At 42.6% G+C, this 22,441-nt stretch overlaps 1 protein-coding gene across 1 annotated transcript in view; it reads left to right on the top strand.

Annotated features, from left to right (window-relative positions):
* Positions 1–22,441, top strand: part of ABTB2 (ankyrin repeat and BTB domain containing 2) — a 140,709-nt gene that overhangs the window by 73,723 nt on the left and 44,545 nt on the right. The window contains exons 2-3 of the mRNA XM_032188038.1: positions 14,121–14,267; positions 16,961–17,171. Of these exons, the coding sequence (XP_032043929.1) occupies positions 14,121–14,267; positions 16,961–17,171 (358 nt within the window). The remainder of the gene's footprint in view (positions 1–14,120; positions 14,268–16,960; positions 17,172–22,441) is intronic.

Genomic DNA, 22,441 nt, shown 5'->3' with positions numbered 1-22,441 from the left:
TCTTTCATCGGGTCAGCTCATTAAATAGGGTGAAAGGTGATTCAGTCTCTGGACAAAGACAGCAGGTTATACAAGTGCCTGTCACCTCTGGGGTAGGATGATGTGAGAGCTGTGACTTGAGTATCCCATGCTGTTTGTTTGCACTGCAGATCCTGAGCTAGCTGTGAGAGCAGCTGGGGGGGTAAAAAGCTTGTTTTTACTGACTCGAGTGTCCAGGCACCTCATCTGAGACATAACACAGAGGCTCGTGTTGCGAACACAAACACAGGAGAGACACTGCTCTTTCTTCTCTTGACAATTTTGCACAAGTAACCCACAACTCCTGCATCTTGGAAATGAGAATAGTAGAGGCTACAATAGATGCAGGACTTTGATGTATTTCCTGCTCTCAAAAGCTGTAGCATTTACTACCTGTCAATGCAATAATGCTTTTCAAACACTACGTAAGACAGTTCTAGATACTGCATATAGCCCAAACCAAGAAGTTTGGACTTGACTCCAAATGAATTTTTCTCTGCATGTACCAATTTCTTGCTCAGTCTTCTCGGTAAAATTGCAGTTGCCAGATTTGATCAAAATATCTGCTTTTGGCTTCTGGCTTTGTGTAGTCGTATACAACATCCCCAGGTACTGAAGAGACCTTTTCTGTTCAGTCCTTAGCCAGGTAAATACTAGGGGTTACCTGCTGATTTACTGGTAAAGCTAGGATTATGGCAAGAAACTCCGAGGCGAGATGAAAGAAACCTTTCTCTTGCACTCTGCAGACAGTTTGGTAGACACTGTAATGACATTCCTCAAGGTGAGATGAAGGAGGCTACATGCTTACACCTGAGTGAGACAGCCAGCAAAATACAAATAGAGTAGCAGTGAGCAGGAGATCAGAATTCCTCCTGGCTTTACAGAGCACAGATATTTCCACATTAGTTGCTGTCAGCACAGAGACCTCTTGACTTTATTAGGTCAAAGAAAGGTGCTAATCCATCACAGAAAATGGCTCAGGACTTGATTTATATTCATTTATCTTTGCTCTGCACAAATGCTTTGTTCCTTATCCTTCTTTGAATCTGGGCAGCCTAATATATTGGCATCTCAATCATCATTTGGTTCCCACTGAGATGAAGCAGCAGTGGTCAGGCCTGGAGGGCCATAACGGTAAATCAGTGATTTATTAATAAGAATAGGCAGTGAAGAGGATGTTGAAGAAAATAGGTAGTAAGGAGATTGTAGCATTTTTCTCTTAGTGTTTGGCTGATTGCTTTGCCCTGAAAAACTGTAAAACAGCAAAAACAAAACAAAGCCAAGTATCTTCAGTGTTCAAAGAAGGGTATCAAAAATGGAATCCTTTATCTTCATGTCATATTAAGGTGATCTTTGAAATTATCCCACAAGAGGTGCACATGGAAACTGAACAACTTTGCCCGGATAGCTACCATGGATATCAGATTCCATCAATATTAAGAGGCAGCATGTCCAAACTCTGCTGGATGATCCTTTGCTTATTATTCCTCTTTTCAGGAAATGAGGCGAAGGGAAGGGAGTCAAATGATATCGGTGGCTAAAGGATAAGTTGTGTAAAACACCAAAAATTTTTAGGAAAAATAAAGTATTTTCAAGATATATCTTAAGAAAGCAGTGGCTGTTCCTTTTTGAAATGTTTTCCAGTGCTCTCCCAATCTTTCACTAATTCCTCCATCAAGGAATGGTTTGTTTGTTTTTTCTCAGTTCCCTTCCTGCTGCCCTTCTTCTTTGCATCTGTTTCCAGCCTCTTTGAGTCTTTATTCTTCACCATTTACTGTTTTATTTCTTTTAGGAATAAGATGGATCTATAGTAAAATGCCAACTGCACATATGCTGTGGAGCACCTGGGATTCAGATCCATGTGATGTGTCCTTTCTCCTATTCCGACCTTTACTTATTCCACATCTGCATTTTGAAATTCCCTAAATTGTATGGCAGTGGAGTCTAGTTCTAGCTTTTACCAGCTTGTCCTGTTTTAACATTCAAATCTTATTCAAATCACTGCTTTACTAATTTAGTGAAAGGAACAGAGTGCCATTGGAGGAAAATACATGCTTAAGTAGTTGAGCCTGCTCAGATCTGCATCTGCCATGGTTCTAGCTTTTGCTTTCTTCCACAACAAATTTAAAAAGTCTGCTAAGACATTTTTTTCTTGGCAATAGTCAAAGCTATTAATGTTACTAGGATATAGTGGTTGCATACAAACAGCTGGATCCAAAAAGTGCTTACTTATGTGGTACGGGATTATTTATGTGGTATGGACCTCTGCTTTTCAAGTACTTCCATGCTGTGCATCTCTGCTGCACAGCAGTAGAGATGCTGTGTGTTGCCATGTGAGAGAGAAATGCAACAGAGCAACGTAGCCTGGCTTCAGCAGAGAACCAGCAAAATAAAAAACATGAATTTTGTCTTATAGCCTGATGACTACAGAAGTTTTATAGGCAATGTTAATGGTATGATAGTTTATTTAAAAAAATAAAAAAATCCATGTAATCTGTGCGCAAGATCCTGCCATAGGAATGTCTCCACAGGAATTTAGGAGCATGCTTCCTCATTGTTGAAGATGGGTGCTAATTGAAAAGGGAGAGAGCTATGCAGAATGGTAACAGCTGCCTGCTTGTTTGGTTGCAGCCACTTTGTGCCCTTCCTCAGGTCATCTCTAGTAAGTACATTGTGGTTTTGCTGTCTGAATGATCACTGTGACTATGGATAAGTTATTTCGTCACAGTATAATTCAAGATTACCTGGAAGATAGTTGGGTTTTCCTGATTTTGAAAGGTATTTAGAGCAGGCCTCACAGTCTCAGGTAAGCATGTAGGCGCTCCAGGGGCTGTTTCCTACGCTGCTGGTCCCTCAGAATTTGCCAGTGGTGATGGGGCTGAGCTGCTTTTGTGGCAGAAGTACAAGAAATGCCACTTCATAGCTAGCAGCTGGGATTCTACAACATTTAAAGAAAATGATCTGGGTTTTCTCTTTCATAGAAATTGGAGGTACAAAGTCATGATATTATTTTTGCATGTTGTCTGTGAGAACTTCTGTATTTGGAGTGCTGACTGTGCTCTTGCTGTTCTGGCACATGCGTGCTCTCTCTGAGAGCTCTGTGGTGTTATTCCTTCTAGGGACACTGTTAGTGTTCCTCTGTGAACCAAGTACCAAGTAACAAAAACCTGCCTTGTTCTTATTAAAAAAAAAAATAAATAAATAATAAAAAAACACCTTTTCCTTTTACTTCTGCCAAAAAGCAATTTTTCTTGTTTTTTCATCATATTACCTGAAGGAGGTCACTTCAGCAAATAGTTAGATTCCAAGGGTCAAGAAAAGACTTGCTGGCAGTGGCGTGATTCTCTCTGTTACCGAGTTTGGCTTTTGGGGATATTGCGTGCTATAAAATGGTATAATGGAAATTCTGGTGCACAAAAGATTTAGGAAAATAGCCCACCAGGAAAATCAATTTCTGGATGTCTGAATCTGTTACAGATATGGTGCATGTGCACAATAAGGACATCAAAATGTATTTTCCCTGTTTAAAAACATCAGAACATTGAGATTCTCATTTTCATCCTCTACACAGATGCCATATTAAAACAATAACAACAAAACCCCCCAAAACAGCCATGTGGTAGCATTTCAAGATTCTTCAAAGAACCACGCCCATTCAGTCTGAGAGCTGCAAACAGTGCTGCTATTTATGCTTATGCAAAAAAGATGTTGTATAATAAAAATATAGGCAACCTGTTTTTCTTCAGAGTTTTAAAACAGTGCTGGGGATCCATTAATCTGAGTGGTTTCCTAACCAAGTATTTAGATCTTAACGTAAATGTCTATAAATAATGTAATGGCAACAACATTCTTTTGAAAACAAAATTCAAAGAGGTACTGTTTGAAAAGTGAATACTTGCTTGGGGCAGTTATATTTAGGGCTGTAATGGAAGTGTACAAGTTATGCTTTTTATACAAACTATAAATGGCTACAACCAAGAGACTTAGACCGACTTTGAAATGCATTTGGCATTTATGCAATGTGAGATACAGGACAGAGCCTTGTAGTGGATATTTTTTTCCTTCCCTGCAGGCTTTAAAAATATTGCCAAATTCTTATGGTGTTGCTACCCCCAAAGGGTACGTTCAAAAATAGGGATTGTATCTACTTCTGTTGGTAATTGGCACCGAGCCTTGAAAAACTGCATCCTGGGGAAACTACAAGCACGGTGACGATGGAGGGGCAAGAAAGAAGACTGCAGGTGTCAAAGTAGAGAGTAACATAGGTGCTAGAAGCCAGAGCAAGTGAGACACAGCATGGAAGAAAGCCAGGCATGAATGTAGATGGTATGGGTTTAGCACCGCAGATGGTGTGAGAAATAGTCTAAGGTATTGCAAAGATAGAGGACAAAATTCATCAGTTGGTGAATAAGTGGAATTCCTCAACTCTACTTCTGAGTCGCTCAAAACAATTGGTCATTGTTGAAAAGATCTCCAGGGTGCTTTGATGTGAGGAAACGGAGAATTGCAAAATGTTAATAATAGTAAGAGAAGGATTTGCTGTACTGTGGGGAAAAAAATGCCAAATACATCCAACTGTTTACTTGAGGGAATTCGAATTAAAAGAGTGACAGCTTCTATGCTGAGGCAGAACTGTGGCTTGTCTCTAGTGCTATCAGAAACTTAGTGCTATCAAAACACTCCTAGAAAATAAACCCTGTCTAACATGTCAAACACAAACATTGTTATCTGTGCGGTGGAGGTTTGTCTTTGTAATTGTCTGAAAATTTATGCTGGCTAAAACTAATGTTAGGCAAGAGTGGGTAAAAATTTGGGGTGAAGATGACAAAGCTCATGCAGATTAATAGTGGTGTGACCAGTAGTTTATTGAAGCAGCGTTGATGACAACGTTGGAGATTAGCTCTAGGTATGAAATCTGCACTTTATTGCCATTTTTATTGCAGACTGTCCAGGATGCACCCGCCCTAAGTTTTGTGTTGTCTGCTCGCTGACTAAAACCTGAATCATTATCACCCACAAGCACAGCATGCATGTGATCATCTTAGCGAGACTCCAAACCCTTGCCCTCCTGAGGTCAGACTTTATGGTCTCAGAACCAGGCTGTGTTTCACTCAGATAAAATTTCAATCTTATGCTGAGTGACAGATGCATATTTCACCCTAGCAAAAATCAAAACTGCTCAGCCGTGCATCAGAGGGCCTGTGTTGCTGGCAGCTAATGGAGACAACCCTTGACTCATGTAAAGAGAGACCTTTCCTTTAGGAGCAGTCGTTTGCTTACTGTTGAGTTCCTATTTCCTCATGGCTTTTAAAATGCACATGTAATAAGCAGCTCTGATATTTGAAATCATTAACCGATGTAATTGTAGTCTTCATGTTTATTAAGTGACCACAGATTCTAAAATTTTACTTTAATGGCACGTTTACTACAGCCAGGAGAGTCTAAGGAGGGCAGATTTTATCAGGCCAAAGGCTCACCTGTTCAAAGACATTCATGGGCAGCGATCACGTAGAGTAAGCTATTTCTCTGCAAGAGCCACAGGGTGCCATGCAGGCCAACATCCTCAGGCTGGCAGAGCACTGTAGCCTGCCCAGTCACCAGCCCTGCCCGGGGAGGCACGCCTGAGCCCTCGCTCCATGCCCTGCTCACACTGCCAGTTCTACAGCAGCCACATCTGCCCTGCCCTCTGCTCGGGAGAAAAAGCCCTTCTTGTCCAGAGAAACTGTTTGACAGTGGAAGCAAGTTATTCTGGAGCACTGTCCTGGGCAGATTCTCTTTCTAGATATTCCCCAAGAAAAGGAACTGGGAGTGACAGTGGATATAAATTTACTATCCTCTTTGTGTTTGGCAAGCATACAGATCACGGGATGTATAAATAGAAGAATTGAACGCAAATAAAGAGAGGTCATTATGGCATGTACAAAGAGCTTAGTCAGACCACATCTGGAGAACTGGGCATGATTCAAAGACCATATTTCAGGAAGGACAGTGAACAATAAGGAATGGTTTAGAAGAGGGTATTGTAGATAGTATTGGGTCTCTAGCTAGTGCCTGCAGTTTTGTTAGGCCTAAGCTGCCCTCCCACTGGTTACTCCAAGTGAAGCTGTTTTACTGCAGAAGCATCTAAGCTGAGGACATGGAAGGAATTCCAAGGTGGTAGAGAAAGGGATAGTAAACTCTTCCTCCTAAGCTTTCTAATCCCTGTAGTAATGGTACTAAATGATTTAGTGTTTCTGGAGTTGCCATTGTTTACCTGGCACGTATATTTATTTATTGGTTTGGTTTAGGTTTTCGTATATTGTTTCTTTTTATTATTATTTTGAACTGCATTTTTGCTACATTTGCCAGAATAACCATCCCACCATTACATCCACACCAGAATCCCTATTAGGTTAAAATCCATTTTACGTTTCTTAACCTTCTCACTTAGTTAAAGCTTCTCTTCTTGTACCATAAGCCACACCGAGGTGGCATTGCACATCGTCACAGTACTGAGTTCTTTCATTTCGGAAGCTGCTGCATCTCAGGGCTGTGGGATTGCTGAAGGTAAAACGGGCTATGTAAATGAAAGATGTGCTGTTGCTAAGGGACAAAAGGCACGCTATTGACACACAGAGGAAATGGGGACACTGCTGAAGTGTTGAGTAGGATGAAGGAGTAAAATGGGAGAAATGAAGCAATTAAGCTGCTTCTGTCAGACTGCCCTTAGCAGGACTAAAGCAATATCCCCATTTCACAGGTAAGTGAACTGGGACACCAAGATGGACTAAATTGGTTGGTCAGGGTTTACACAACTAGTTAATGGTAAGTCTTCTCTGCCTCTTGGACTGTGTTCATTTATTTTGGCACAGGATTCTGGTTTTGTATTTCGTATTTGGCTCGGTGTTGGCCAATTTCATGCAGGAAAAGTCTAATGCCACAGGGTTTCTGAACTGGGCCGTTTGGATCTCACAAAGCCCTGGTTCTGATGCATGAGTTTGGAAAGTTGTTTCTCCTTCTTTTGTCTCTTGTTTCCCCAGTGAAGAAATGGAAATGAGGATAATCACCAGCTCATAAAAGCACCGATACCTTTTATCTTCCAAAGTACGCTGCTGCTGCTAAAGATAAAATTTGCTATGTTTTTTTGGCAGTCATTAAAATATAAGCCTAGGATATGTTCCCTTGAGCTCATGTTCAATTAAGCGCTTGGGTCCAGGCCAGGTTAGTGGTTGTCCAGAAGACCACAGGGATATGGAAGTGGGATTAATGACTCAATAAATACTGACTCAGTACTAAACCCAGGCCTTTCTCCTACATTTATAGTCATTTGCAATCCTGTCTGTCACAGCTGAATTCAAATGTAGTAGTTCATGTAGATACTTCCTACCTTCTCTCCTCCAACTTTCATCCCAATTCCGTAATTTTCACGGCAAAAGTGAGGCAAAGTATGTAGCATGTTTGAAAGGGCCTTATGAATATAGTTAGTAACTTAGGAGTAAGGAAACATTTAAGGATTGGTAGTAGTGGTAATAGTAGGCTTCTGCTCTTGCCCCGTCAGTGTACAGAGAAAGGCAGAGTCTGAGCTCCTGTAGTTCTGGGAGCTCTGCTGCTTTCACATGGCTTTGGGACGCAAGGTATTGAAGTGACCTGGACCCCAGAAAAGTGGATTTTGCAACTTCAAAACTGCTTTAAAACTCTGTTTGGGGGCATTTTGATACTGAAGTCAAGTAATGCCTGCTGACAACGAGGAACAGCAAGGACCAGACTGCATGTTTTAAGAACACATCTCTGGTAACATTCCTGAAGTACAGGCAAGCAATGGTTGTGCTCGAGTTTCAAGCCCAAGATGCTGTATGCGGGTGTTGTCCAAGTTCCTTCATGCAGCCCTGCCCAGTACCTCATCTTTTGTTTTCACCTCTCCCTGCTGTGCAGCCTTGCAGCTGGTCTTGGTGCCAGGTGGGCTGCTGCTCTGCAGCTAGGCACAACTGACAGCTGGGTGATTTTGCCACAGTGCACCCAAGGTATGCCAGTCCTGGTCCTCACAGGCAGTGTCAGATCTCCTGCTGGGTTAGCTCTGAAGTTTCCTTAAAGTTAAGTGATGAAAGTTAATGAGCTAAGTTAGCTCCTGTGAAGGCTCTGCGAAGCAATCAGAGCTGTCCAGAACTATGCCATTAGGACAGCAGCACTTCAATGGAGAGACTCAGCTGAACACTTGCAGAAGATTTAAAGATCTTTTCTCTCTGTGCTGAAGCTCCCCCCCTTCTGCTTTTCCTCCTGTTTTCAATTACGGTATTGCTGTTTAATGTGGATGCAGATACAAGCAACTGTGTTTGATTTTTCGTACTGCCGACAGACAAACTGAAAGGGATGCGTGCCTGCTTTATAGCACTGTATTATTTTCCTATATGTTAGCAATTATACATATTGTTTCCTGATCACAAGTCTTCCTCATCATCTATTGCATGACTGTACTTGATTATATAGCCTGATGTGTTTAGATTTGGGTATGTGATATCAGAAACACTTTGGTTGCCTGTTATTTCATATTTTGTTGTTGTTATTTGTTTGTTTATATTCTGTCAGGATAAGCCTGTCTTATTTCATAAAATAAGGGAAGGATGAGCTTTCTAAGCAGTTGAATGGTGGTTCGGCAAGGAGAAAATAGAGAGCTCCAGGAATTGGCATTAATTCTAGGTGGTGCTCTGTACTCTGGGTCTGTACTGAGTTGATTGGCAAGAGGGAACTGCACAGCATTGTGTTGCTTGATAGAATGGGAGACAAAAAAAATGGCAAGAAGCATTCAAGGCTTTCCTCATGAAGAATTATAGGACTTTGTGCAAGGTGACAGCCAGCCTGTTGTCACAGCCAAATTCCAATGTGGGAAACTGCAATTGCAGTTGGATGAGGTTTTTACCAGGTCCATTGAAACGAGTGGGATTTGGCTGTTCAGTACAGTCAGGTCATTGCTGTCTGCCTTCAAAATTTTGGTCTTCTAAATCACAGCTCAGTTCATTGGGAGCAGCTATCATTCTCACCTCTGAGAAAGTTTCTTACGGCATTTATCACAAGCCAAACATTGCAAAAGTATGTTGATGCTGGAGGCTGGAGACTTTTTTTTTTTTTTTTTGGAGACTTTTTTTTCCCTTACGCTTGGTTTCCTTAGACATTTCTGTAGCATATTCACAGTAGTTCTGATTTCACATACATGGCTTTTTGCATTAGGAGCCTTTAGAAACAATCTATAACATTAAAGACGAACCTTAATGTTCTGAGGGCTTTTGTTTTTGTCAAATAGATACACGTCTCCCATACCAATTTGTGTTGTGGTAGCAATCAGTAATGATTCCCACTGTTAGGTGCAATGCAAACACAATACACAAAGAGAATGCTTGCCCATAGAACTTGTTTTTGTTCTGGCCAAAGGGAAAAATCAATGCACATTGTATTGTCTCATAGGCTCAATTATGTTTATCTTAGGGGGGGGGGGGGGGGGAAAAGTGCACTTTTTCTGGCCTGGTAGTTTGCAGTGTATGACCCTGTCCTAATTATGTTTCTAATTCATTACCTAACCTATTGTGAATACAGGCAGCTCTTGAGATTTTGAGTTGCACTTTTCTGAAATAACAGTTAGTACCCTGGGCAGTTTCCGTGAGGAATCCCAGACAGCAGAATTGGAGTACTTTCCAGACAAGCCTCCTTGGCCCTTTGCCACTTTTGAGTGGCCCCATCTTAACCTCCAGACATCATGTAAGTGTTTGAAAGACCTCAAACGGCTGATGTGTTAATCGTTAGGAAGTTGTGTCCCAGCATGAAGGATTTAGATTAAAGTAGAGAAAGCATTGAGAAAATGACTACGGCAGGGTAAAAATGACGGTTAGTCCTTTTTCATGAACGTAATGTGCAAACAGCATAAAGGGTGAAGATAATGTGGAAAACCTTACCTGAATTAATTTTTAAACGTTCAAATTTCAAAATAAAACTCAGGTAGAAGTCTTTGCATTTTCTTGTGGTTTGGTATCCAAAGAGCAGAAGTTAATGCCAGCTTCGGTATCATCAGAGGACATTGAGCTGGACCAGGGCTCCTTACAGAAAGTACCTTGCTCGAGGGCAGGACCAATTGCCCAGCTTAGGGAGAGCAAGCAGCGCGTTGCAGAGCCCTGCTCGTGGGCAGTCACCTCGTAGGCAAAGCTCGCAGCAGGACTGCAGCAACTGTTAAAGCACAAAGGTGTCCAAGAGTGTGAAGGGTCTTCTTCCCTGAACCCAGGTGAGACTTCAGAAATATTTTCGGTTGCTGTTTTTTAATATCTTGTTAGCATCAAATTACAGACAACAATTTCAAAATCTTTGGGCAAGCCAAATGATTTCAGTTTAAAGAACACTAAACTGGAGTTTTACCCAGTTGTGAAGCCTTTCAAGATCATTGACAGCAAGTGCCCATGAACCGGTTTCATATATTAACTGAGGTAGAATAAATATGCCTTTATTTCCAGCTGCTATTTCAAAGGCTATGGAAATACCAGAAACAAATTGTTAGCCAGCTGTGCCTTAATCACGGCACTACAAACGTGCTTTCAATCGGGCTGCTGCAGGGTGTTGCCTCACGCCGTTCTACAGAGGTGACTTCTTAGCTTGTGCTCTTGAGGCTTGATCTAAGGCCCACTAAAATTAATAGGCGCTCACTAACTTCACCTGGGCTTGGATCCATACCGAAAATCTTGGGTAATTAACAAAAAAAAAATTGTGACCAGAATGCCAGGATACAGCCTGAGATATAACCCAGCGTAACCCACATCAGAGAAAATGCTCTAAGAACGGTGGTGTGCATGCCTGAGTGGCTCATTCCTGCACAGTAATTAGGTGCTGGTTCACGTTGTTGTTTTGTGGAGAAAACATTTTCTTGAGCTTCAGGAAGTAAATCAGCAGTTCTAACGTGATTCCAAACAGAAAGAGAGTGTTTAGACATGAATTGATTTATTTCAATTATAGTTTTGCTTATTTAGTTAGTCGTGATTAAAACCAGCGTTGCCACAAATATAAAAACACAGAAATGTGAATGCCAGACAGAAGTAGAAGTTGCCTCTACAGTTTATACCTTTGTAACACCTTTTACTTACAAATTGCTTGGTTTGGGTGGGAGCAGAGCTGATACCACCATTTGGGGTACGAGTAGTCATCACAGTGCAGTTGTTTTTACAGTCAAAGTTTTTTTTTAATTGGTATTAAAACTTAAGTCCTGTTCCTAATTATAATACCAATAGTCAAAGCTTGACTGCAGATGTCCTTGTGCCTGAATTTCTGATCTGAAGAGCAAGCATAGTGCTTTTCCAACTCTGCAGTTACTGGCAATATATTAGAAGAGAAATCACGGCCAGCGTGCTGCAAGATGAGGGCCATAAAGCTCTTCAGTAATAATTTGTGGGGTACGGTTCTGCTCTGCTGCCCGCCCAGGGACTGCTCTCAGTCTGCCTCCAGCGCTGCAGGGAGCGGTGTGGCTTCCCCTTCCCAGGCTTGCTCATACCTACCAAGACCTGCCCGACCTGGTGAGCCTTTGCGAGGCCTTAGGTAAGCAGGGCCTGATTCATCCCCCACTGCGGTCCCCGGGAAAATCCCTGGTGACATCACTGGGCTTTGGCACGGGGCTGGAGTCTCGGTAACTTCCTCGCTGCTCCCTGGTACGCTGGGGATACTCCTCAGCCATACCACGGCAGGTGAGAACATAAATCTCACCCGTGACTGTCTCGTATGAGCAATTTTTCCAAAAGTAAATAAATCATCCCTCTTTCGTCTTACCCACAGCACCTGGCAAACAATTAACTGAAAAACTGAGAAGGTGTTGTTTCCTACGTGAGCCAACTTAAATCAGTCTGCAAGCCTTGATTTTTAATTCCTCTTTAGAAAATGGAACCAAGTGAGGCAGGCTGGCAGAGGAAACGTGCACCATTTTTTAGCTCTGCATGGTTTAATAACGTAACTGCCAGTTTCTGTTTTCGCCTCTGTAGAATTATATGCCTCTATTTGAAACTTTTGACAAATCAGTCTATTTTTGTTCTCCCTCTGCCATAAATTCAATCCATATGTCTTAAAACATCCTTTCATAGCTTTAACGTGGAAAAGGAAGTGGCTTAGGCTCTGTATAGGAGGCTACAGTGTAGTTAGCAAGCTCTTCTAGTTTGCATGCATCGCTTCTGTTAGCTTTTAAAGCCTCGACTTCCTAATTATTCAGGTTACAGAGGGCATTGGCAGAGTTTTCTCCATTAACTAACAGTGAAGTACAGTGAAGAAGCACAACAGGATAAATCATTCCCTTATCCTCAAAATGTCCAGGATGTTTTTGATGCAGTCCTTGGCTTTGCCACCGAGCAGGATGCAAGGAGGATGTGAAAAGGGTAGGAGAGATCAATTCAGCATATAATTTCAAAGAAAACATCAAGACAAAGAAACAAAGGTCTTGCCCAATACGCTGCAGTTCAACTGGCAAGGGTTTTGTTTGACAAAACTGCAGAGCACCTACGTGACAGGAGGTCGCTGCAATTTGAGCAGAGTATCTCCGCATCCAACACTGAGCCGGGGTCAGGAGGTGAGGGTGGGAAGGAAATGCAGGTCGAACCTGAAAGCTGTTGGTATGGCTTTGTGCGGATCAAAGTGGAAAAATCCAAAATACAGGATGCAGCAGGGTAAGAGCACAGGCAGAAGGGGCCGTAAGCATCCTTGTCTAACATCACAGAAAATTTAGTTCGAGGATATGTTGCTGCAATTGTGGGATAAATTGTAATTAATGATGTGGCAGCAGCTGAACACCAGGATACAGGAACTCTGGGTGAGTGGACTCCAAAAAGCTTTTCAGAGTCCACCTGCACTGTGGATGTGGTGTCACGCTGTGGCTCATCAGGACGCCAGCAGAGGAAGCAGGTCCCCTCTCCCACCCGCGCCCTGGTCACGTGTCCCTGCCCCCTGCCTCCCAACAGCCACAGAGGTCACAGCCCCTCTCCCCTCTGTGCCACTCCGAGCAGTGCTGTGGCCACAGGGTAAAACCATTCAGCTCACTAATTGGAAGAAAAGCAGATCAACTAATGAGTTTCTGTGAGGAAAGCAGAGGAGGCAAAATTGTATTTGGGGGATCTACGTGGCACTGACTTGCAATGGGGCTGCAGATTTGCTGTGCTCAAGCAAAGTTATGGGGTGAAAAGTGGGACTGGGGAGAAGTAAATGGCTGCCTCTTTTAGAGACAGCTTGCACATCAACATGAAGCTGTATCTCAGGGGTTTTTTGTACTCTCCCCAGTTGTCACTACCATTCCCAGCCTGTTCACCCAAAAAGCCTCTAATTTGTCACCAGTGCAAATGAGCTGTAAGGACAGGCACAAAGCATGACGAGGTCCCAATAATGACAGAAAACTGTTTGCAAATCCTTAGTTGTGTTTGGTTACTGTGCATTAGTGCTCATGTATGCAAGATAAAATCCTTCAGAATGGAAGGGGTGCGTGTACAGTGACTGCATGTGTGCAATGTTACTATCCTTCCAATCTATCTCTGATAAAGGGGTCATTTACAGAGATGAAAATACAGTCAACCTCAAAACTTGTAGGCGTAGTTTGGCAAAGCCACACAGTCTGCACATTTGAAACTGCATGCAGGTTCAAAGAACTGGCATAGCCCCTGGCTTTATTTTCAGAGCTGCAAAGATTGCAGCTACCATTTACCCTAGATGGACTTGAGGTTATCTTCCACACTTCTGAAAATCAGGCCTTATATCTAGCAATCTACATACAGCTGTTCAAAGGCAACCTGTGTGTGCACAGCTGAGTTGTTGTATAAACAATGTTAGAGACTTCACTAACGCTTTTCATGTAGCTTTATCTCAACTGCAATTTGTTTCTAGTTTTTACGGGCTGTGGAAACACCCATCTGTGCTACCTGGAGCCCAGTTGCCGTGTTCTATTCATTCCAATGGTATTTACAGCACTACTTGATTTTGTTTGAACTGCTCAAAAAACCTCGAGTCACCTGACTAAGGCACAAACGTGTTTCAGCTCCGTATCGCTACTATCAGTACGGAGACTCGCTTTTCCGCTCCTGTAACTTCTCTTGTAACAGGTCTGTTCCTTTCCTTGCTCTCTTCCCCAGGTGTGCTGTCTCTGCCTGCCTACTTCAGCCCCTACAATGACGGCTCTGTGTGCAGCGATGGACGGGCTGATGCTTACGCCCAGCTGGAGCTCCGAACTCTAGAGCAGTCTCTGTTGGCAACTTGCGTTGGAAGCATCTCTGAACTGAGTAAGTTTCAGTTGTAATTGAATGTGGGTTTCTTTCAATGAAGCAGGAGAGCCGGTCCCTCTGCTATTGAGGTCAGTGGGAGCGTTGCCATTGTTGACAGTGTGAGGAGTATGTGGCCAGTGTTGTGTAAGATTTAATTGTCTCATGGTGCCGTTTATGAAAATGAAGTTGGTTCATTAGACTACTTTATACTTAATTAATGTATATAAGATGCGTTTTTTCTAGCCTTTTGGTAGGTAGTGGTACTAGTGCCAATAGAAGATGGATGCTTTTGCCTAGATACTTCTGGAGGCTTTCCTGGACTTCTGTGGACCACAGCAGTGGCACCTCCCTCAGATGGCTGAGAGGGTTCCTTTTTTAGAGTTTACACAGTGGAAATGTCAAGGGTACAGGATACTCAAGGAAAAGCTTTTTGGTTACTTAAAAACAAAAAGTGGAGGGGAAAAAAAAAATCTGAGAGCACTTCAGTAACAAAAACTTGTTCAGAACTTTTTTTAATGGTAACCAAATGAAATGTTCCATTCCTAGACTACTCACAAAGCCCCTTTAAAGTAAACAAAAATGATTTGTGTTTTCCCGGTCTACTTTTCCCTTGCAACGTTTCTGCTGGCATCACTTTCTTAGTCTCTACCACGTGAATGCTAATGAATGTCAGGGGCCAGCAAGGAGTTTGTGGGTTTCACCATTTATTTTGCAACCTGCCTTAATTTGAGGTTTTCAAATTCCTTTAACACACCTCTATTTATCCTGGAACACAAGAGAACATTTGTAGCATGGGCCTATGATTGAATACAGCTTCCTCTCTCTCTCTTCCCCCAGCCTGCTTTGGCCAACTTGGTCATTACATCTAGTGAATAGATCTCCTGATACAGTTGCCTACTGATTTTTTATTTTTTTTTAATGTTGCTGCTTGTTGCCAAAAAAATAAAGAGAGTGAGTGTGCAAAGGAGAAGGAACGTTATTCTGTGCTGAAAATTTAAATTCCAGATGCATTTCTTCTATAATTGTGCAGGCTTCTGTGTTTAGTACCGATGCTAGAGGATTCACAACATTCTTGTAAAACTTTTAGATTGTAGAGAGTCAGGAGCTACTGAAGTGGAAAGGCGGAGGTGTTGGAAGGTTTTTGCATTCTGAAGTGGGTCCTTGAACATACTATGCAGCAAACAAGTGGCACAACTTTACACTGCAAACAGAGATTTTTAGTACTTCATTGATCTGAACCACTAATAATGTTGTATAGACATACGGGAGCTTTGTGGGGGTTTCTCCCTCGCCTGTGCAACACTAGGACCTCAGGGTTTCAGCTGGAAGTTGTTTGGCAAATTTAGAGTCTTGCTGTGATATAAAAGAACAAAAAGCTTCCTAAGAATCTCAGAGGGAGGTGCGAATAATTCATATCGTCATGGGTAAGTTCAAGGTGCTTTCTCAGGATCCAGCTTTGAGATGGGGTGGCTATTTCAGTTCCATCCTTTCCCAGTATTGTAGCTGTGGGACACAATGGACAGACATTTCCTGTGAGAGTTTTAGGGGACTGTAAAGCATAAAGCAACAGAAGATGCTCCCAAGGAAAAAATAGACCCTAGCTATGTATAGTAATCATTCAGACCGGTGGTATGGTAGTCACACTACTCAAAGATGTAATGTCTGGAGCCTTTATTGCAAAGCTCATGGAGTTTGTAATGCACCACAATAAAAGGAGAGTAAACAGGGTGTGCCCAAAGTAAGCATATTACACAAATGTCAGCTTTATGTGACTAAAGACTCCCTGCATAGCTGCTGTCTTGGGGTCATTGCTCTGTGAACTTTTTATGAATCTGCAGCCTTAAAGTTCTTTACTCATAGAAACGGTGTAACACAGGTTGCCTTTTTCAAGGCCTTGTCAAGTCCACCAGTACTCTGAAACAGAGGCAGTTTGGCTCAAATTCAAAGACCAAGAGGACTGAGCAGCTCTGAAAGCTCCTGGATTGCACTTATTACAAGGCTCAGGGGCAAATTCCTGGAGCCACTTGTGACAGCCAGCATGATAAAGATTGGCTTTTTAATAAGAGAGTCAGGTCTTGTTATTCTGGAGAAACCTGCAGGTAGAGTGAGAAGGAGAAAATCAGACCCCTCAGAGAAGGGGTTTCTGTACTGAATGTATCATTAATTAGTCACAGGCACCTGAACCTCAGAACCCAGTTGAAAGAATTGGGAGTAATCTCATAACCTAAAATACTGATGCTGGAGATGAGAACAAAATATTTATATTCGTGGTTCTGGCTTTGCCTTGTGTAAGCTATGCTCCCAGCTCAGGCAATTGATTGTAAAATCATTCTGATACCATGATGGTATCATCAGTTTTGTAGGCAGGTAAGAAACGTTAATACCTGGTTTGAAATAGAAGAAAAACATCATTAAAACAGGATGGAAAAATCACTGTAAAGCTCTTGTTCTGAATGTATGGTGACTGAGAGGAGTTTAAATCTCTAAGTGATAACTTGCCACTTGAAAGTGGCAACAAAATTTCCCTTACAACAAACTGCAAAAAGTGGCAGTTTGAGGGCAGGTTTTTGCTTAGTTAAAGAAAAAGTGTATTGGTACACAAAGGGCGTTTCTCTTAGCTATGAGAGATTTCATTTAGCTGGTAGAGTGTACTTAAGAGGGCCATGGATGAATAGTAAAGAGACGCTTTTGCATTCTTTCTCCTTGTGCAGGTGATTTGGTCTCACGAGCAATGCACCACATGCAGTGCTTGAACACCATCCGCCCAGGCATGAGCCCCATTCGGCAAACGCGGCAGCAGCAACCCATCTCCTGGTCCCCTGATGCTCTCCATACCCTCTACTACTTCCTGCGCTGTCCTCAGATGGAGTCCATGGAGAACCCCAACCTCGATCCTCCAAGAATGACCCTGAACAATGAACGGTACGTGGGCTGATGAGCTCAGTGGTCAGGGAGTTAGGCTAAGGTCTCCTTTTGTAGAGGTGCAGTGTTTGTATGAGCAGCGCTGGCAGTTCTGCAGGATGCTACCTATCAGGCATCAGTTATTCCTGCAGTCAGGCCAGATTATGCTGTCAGCCTTGCCAAGTTTACGAAGCCTTGGAATTGGAACTGGAAAGTGAGCTGTTTTTTCATGCAATCTTTCCGAGCGAGGCATATACTGTACGCTGCCAACGAGGCTTGTCTGGAGACACTGCCAAAAGTACATGTGGTTGCCTAAAGCAGTAAAGACCTTACCAAAGAAAATCTTACCTTCTGAATAGCACCAATTAACAATTCATCATTGTCAGGAACAGGAATGTCATTTGCTGTGCAGAGTTTTGAAGGGATTTATGACCAACCATCGTAATGATTACTTCAGTTGATGCTGTGTGTATGGTACACAAAGAAGTTCATATAGGAAGCCAATAACTGAACAGAAAATGCAGTGGGTTGCCCTGCCTTTTTCCAGCATCATACCTGACTCTGAAAGTAGGCTCATTATTAGAGTGGGTCAGAAATTTTCCAGTGGGATGTTTTTTCTGTTAGAAACCTCCCTGATTTCCTTCCTGCCCAGCAACTTGGCAGCCTGCCTGACAGGCGGGTGGCAGCGGAGAGCCTAGGAGCCCTCAGAGCCCTGGCCACAAGTTGAGTTCTTTGACAGGTCAGGGAGATCCTGCTCCTTGTGCTCCTCGGCTCAAAGGCAGACTGATAACTGGCTGCCTTGCAGTTGCATCCTGCAGAGAGACCCAGGCCTCTCAGGACTTAGGTTTACCCAGTTTGAAATGCATATTGAACTATGTATTTATTTCAGAAATCTTACCTGAACCGAAAATTTTGGTTTCTGATTAACACTAGCCAGTACTTATGCTAGTTTACCTTCAGATTTCTTTTAGCCTGCTGGACATCAGGCAGATGGCTGTATCCTGGCCCTCTTTGTTTCTGATGCTGCAAGTCAGCCTCAGATCTCATGCAGCCCTACACTGGCCTGCACCAAGCCTGCCTCCAGGTGTTCACCACCACCAAAGCTGTGGCTGACGGCTTTGTGGCCAGAGCCTGGCAAGTCAGGACTGAGAAGACTTCCTGAGAAAAGCAGTCGACTGAACTGTCTTCTTTTAAGGCTCTGAATTTTCAGGCTGAAGTGCAGAAAAACAGGCTGGACAAAAGGCAGCCTTTGTAACTGCAGGCTCAGTAAGTTACTTTAAGGAAAACCTCAAATAAGGAGAGAAGTATAAAGCTGTCACCCCTAAGTTTTCTGTTCTGCCAAAATATTTTACATGTGGCTGGTCTGTGTAACTACCTCCACTGGTTGCTTTTCATTTTCTCTTGGTTGCTTAACTGTCTTTCTGTACTTCATCGTAGTTTGTACTAGAGTGACTTTGAGGTCTCGGTCTGGGAGCAAAACTGTTTTGCGGAGTAAAAAAAAGGTTTTACTTCTGCTTATGTCTGATCCTCCCCCAATAGAAACAGCAGTATGGTAGCTAATCTTAATCAAATGCCCTCCCTAGTGTAAGACGATTTATTTTGCATTTAATGTTTGCAGGCTGTGCAAAAAATTAGTTTTCATGGTGCCAAATTCTGTAAAGTTGTACCATTAGTTTCCACAGCTGTGCAGCTGAAGCTGATAAGCAGCTTGTGTCAGAAACATAGATTAAACTTTCTATTTTGTGTTGTGCTCTTTTCAATGTTCGCAGTATGATGATGTTACTGCAGCTACTTGTTTTGTACACAGAGGGTAATAAACGAGTTAACAGGAGCGCAGTCATCTCTCCAACTGCTCCCAAACAATGCTTTTCACATGGTTTACCGGAGTTTGTTTGGAATGCAGGCTGCAACTCTATTCTGTTTTAAAATCTGCACTAGATCCTATAACAGCTGGTGTAAGGGAAATTTCTGCCATTTTTTTCTGACCAGTATTTAGCTGTAAAGGAAATGAAAGAGGATATATTAAAATGGAGCAAAAACTGGTATTAGGGAAGAAAAAACAGAATTTGAGGACTATCAGGTTAAATAATTGGCTTTGTAAAGTTTATGAAACCTGGAAATGAACTTAATACTGCCCAATATGCTAGGGAAGAACATGTAATCTTACCTTTCGTTTGCCCCAAATGCGTATGTGTCTTAATGTATTGACCTCTGTGCACATTATTTAGTACAGCCAGTGGGATAAATACTGCTGGCAGCACTTTATGCAGGAGACAGTTTACAGTTTCCTAGCTAAAGAGGAAAGATGGTTGAGGCTGCATGTGAGATGCCAGACTCATGGCTAAATAGATGAGAGTACTGATCCACCTAATGTGCATTGGCAAAGCTGTGCAGCCCAGTTTTTACTCTTTACTGAGCTGTGCTAAATCAGCTGCAGACTCTGCAAACTCTTTTGTGTGTTTATGCTCCCTCTCTGGAATATACTTGTGATGTATGCTGCAATCCTAGTTTGTTTTCTGCTGAAAAACATCTCGGTCACAAACAAGGACAGTAATGCTGACCTATTCTGCATTTGCTTGTGATTTGGTTCATAGCCTGCTGTATAAATCTACCATCGTTGAATACCAGTCTGAAGTTTAGCAAAGAGAGGGACGGCTGTTTGAGCTGCAGGCTTGGTAAAACCCTGTCTTGATCTTGGTTACATCTGTGAGCCATACGGATTCAAAGCCGTGTAGTAGGAACTGCAGTTGTGCAGTGCAGCGATGGACCAGACAGCCCACTGTCCACCCTGCTTGACTGTTGTATGTGAGCTTTGTGTGTGTCACGCTGTGATGCAAAGTGCTATGAAAATCATGAGTCTGTGGGGCTGGAAGGCCTTTACTGTGCTTCCCTGCAATGTGAAGGGAAGTGTAGAGTTCAAATTCTGAAGCCATGCCTAATGGAGGCTGTCATGCCTGGGCTGCCATAAAGGGTTTTTAAAAACCTAGCCAAGCTTCTGAACATATCCTGCAGCAAACTATACAAAGCATGAAAACGTACGTATTGCAGTTAGGTATGCAAAGCACCCCAATGCACAGAGCCAGTTTAAACTCATAGAGGTTATGTACCTTATCCTCACTAAATACCTTGGCAACTAACGAATTGTGGATAGTGATCTGTAGAGTCCTGCAGGAATGGCGTGGATGTAGCCATCTCCCTAGAGCTTGGCAGATAGAGAACCTTTCTGGTTTGGCCTCCAGTGGATGAATGATTTGGGATATCAGTAGACTGAAACTCTGGGAATTTTGTTGGTTTCGTCTGGTTCTGACACTTACCTCCAGGCAAAGACACCGAAGTGGAAGAATGAGCTGAGGCAGAACTAGACAGGAAGCAACCAGCTATCTTTAGCAAAACATTTGAAACGTTTCCACAATGAATGTGTAGCTGCTGACTCTATGACCAAACCGTGACCCACCTGGAACCCCAAACTGCATTTGCTGCGTGGGCAGTAAGCTATCTGCCGTTTGGTGTCAGGTGAGCCACCTGAGGAAGTGTTTTGCAAGTAAAGTGCCACTTGTGCAATACTTTGGCAAATGAATTAGACCCTAAGGTGAGATCAAGCAGCTTTACTCAGTAGCCTGGCTGCCTGAAGGCTAAGAACCTGTCCAAGCCACGAGAGAGCACATCGGTCTTTGTTGCTGCAGAAAGTCTCTCTGCTGGGCAATAAAAAATATATATATATATATATATTTTTTTTTTTAGTTTCTCAGGAATCATAGTGTATATTGTGTCAGAGATCAGACAATGTGCTGTTGGACCATGGAGAGTGAGCAGACGTGTGGCACTCCCTCTCTCCGCTCTGTTTCTGCTGTTTTTTTTCCCATTGCTTATGTCAGGCTAGCTGAGTTTGGGAGCACTCTGCAGTGTGAGATCATGTCCCAGAGCAGCAGAGCATGTTTGCTGGCATTGTTTGGGATACTGTGACTTGAGAAGGGCCATCCAAAGGTAAACTAAGTTTCTTTCTCCCTTCATTTTTTCCCTGAGTGGAATATAAAGCTTTTGTGTGATTTTTAATGGTGTGTCCAGGCAAGATTGCCCTCTCAGTGATAGTTATCATAGGGAGTGTTTGTCTTCTCCCTGTAGAGCACAAATTGAGGTCAATATTCTAGTCTCATTTTACAGCTGGGTGGACTAGTCTACCCAAGATTAATTGACAGGGCAGCAGACCAGCCTTAAAGCTAGAAATAGAGGCCAGTCATTGCCCTCATCCTCTCTATTTTTGAATGCAAGATCTAAAAAGCACAGATTATCGTGTGGGCACAGCATTTATTGTAGGAAACTTAGTATGACCCTAATAGCTAAGAAAAGGGAGGGAAAAAAAAAAAAAAAAAAAAAAAAAAAGGTGGATCCTGGGATCCTGCTTCCTGTTGTGTCGCTTATTATCCATATGTGTTTGGTGACTAGGCTAGTCTTCTTCCTGTTCCAGCTACCCTATTTAAACATCAATAAATTGTTTTCCTATTGCTGATATTGTTGATATGTAGAATGATCTAAAGGTAATTCTAGGCTTGCTCATCAGTGCTCATGGATCCGGTCACACCAGAGCTTTCTGAGCTATCTGACTTGCAGACATGCCAAGTTTTGCATGTCTAAGTTCGCTGGTGCATCATTTTATTCCAAATATCAGTGAGTATTAAACAATTTATATCAGCAGAAGCACACTGACTGTACCCATCTGACTGTTGGTGAAAATCCAGTAAAACACTAGCGAAATTCCAGGGCTGATGTAGAATTTGTCAGCTGCCAACAGTAAAATTCAGGGCTTGCCAATTTGATGGAAATTCACAGCTCTTCAGCTGGAAAAGCTGTGGACACTGCAAGGAGCCAACTGCAATCACACAGGGGGCCACCTCATAAGAAAAGAGAAAAGGGAAAGTTTCATTCTCTTTTCCCTGTGGAGGGGTCTAGAATACTTGCCTCAGATTTTATTACTTCTCTAGAGAGGACTCTGGTTTGTGAAGCGATTGTAAACAAGTCTGGCATCACTCAAAGGATTGCTTCCTTTCTGCATGAAATCCTTCAGAAAGCCTGCTGCACATTCTGCTTTTAGCTGGATGGCTGTTTTTATTGACAAGGTTCAAAAGCGACCTAAAAATTTCCTACTTCAACAAGAGTGCTCCCATTACACCTTGCTACCTCATGTGATTCAGGACCCATGAATAAGCATGCAAATCCTCCTTCAATAGGCTCAAGCAGGAGAAATGGGCTCGTGCCTACTCTCCTGAGTCATGTTAGCAGGGCAGAAAGGAGAT

This window comes from Aythya fuligula, chromosome 5 (genome assembly GCF_009819795.1).
Source record: "Aythya fuligula isolate bAytFul2 chromosome 5, bAytFul2.pri, whole genome shotgun sequence".
Classification (NCBI taxonomy): domain Eukaryota; kingdom Metazoa; phylum Chordata; class Aves; order Anseriformes; family Anatidae; genus Aythya; species Aythya fuligula.
Note: the sequence above shows the minus strand (reverse complement) of the source record. Positions and strands in the feature narration are given on the sequence as shown.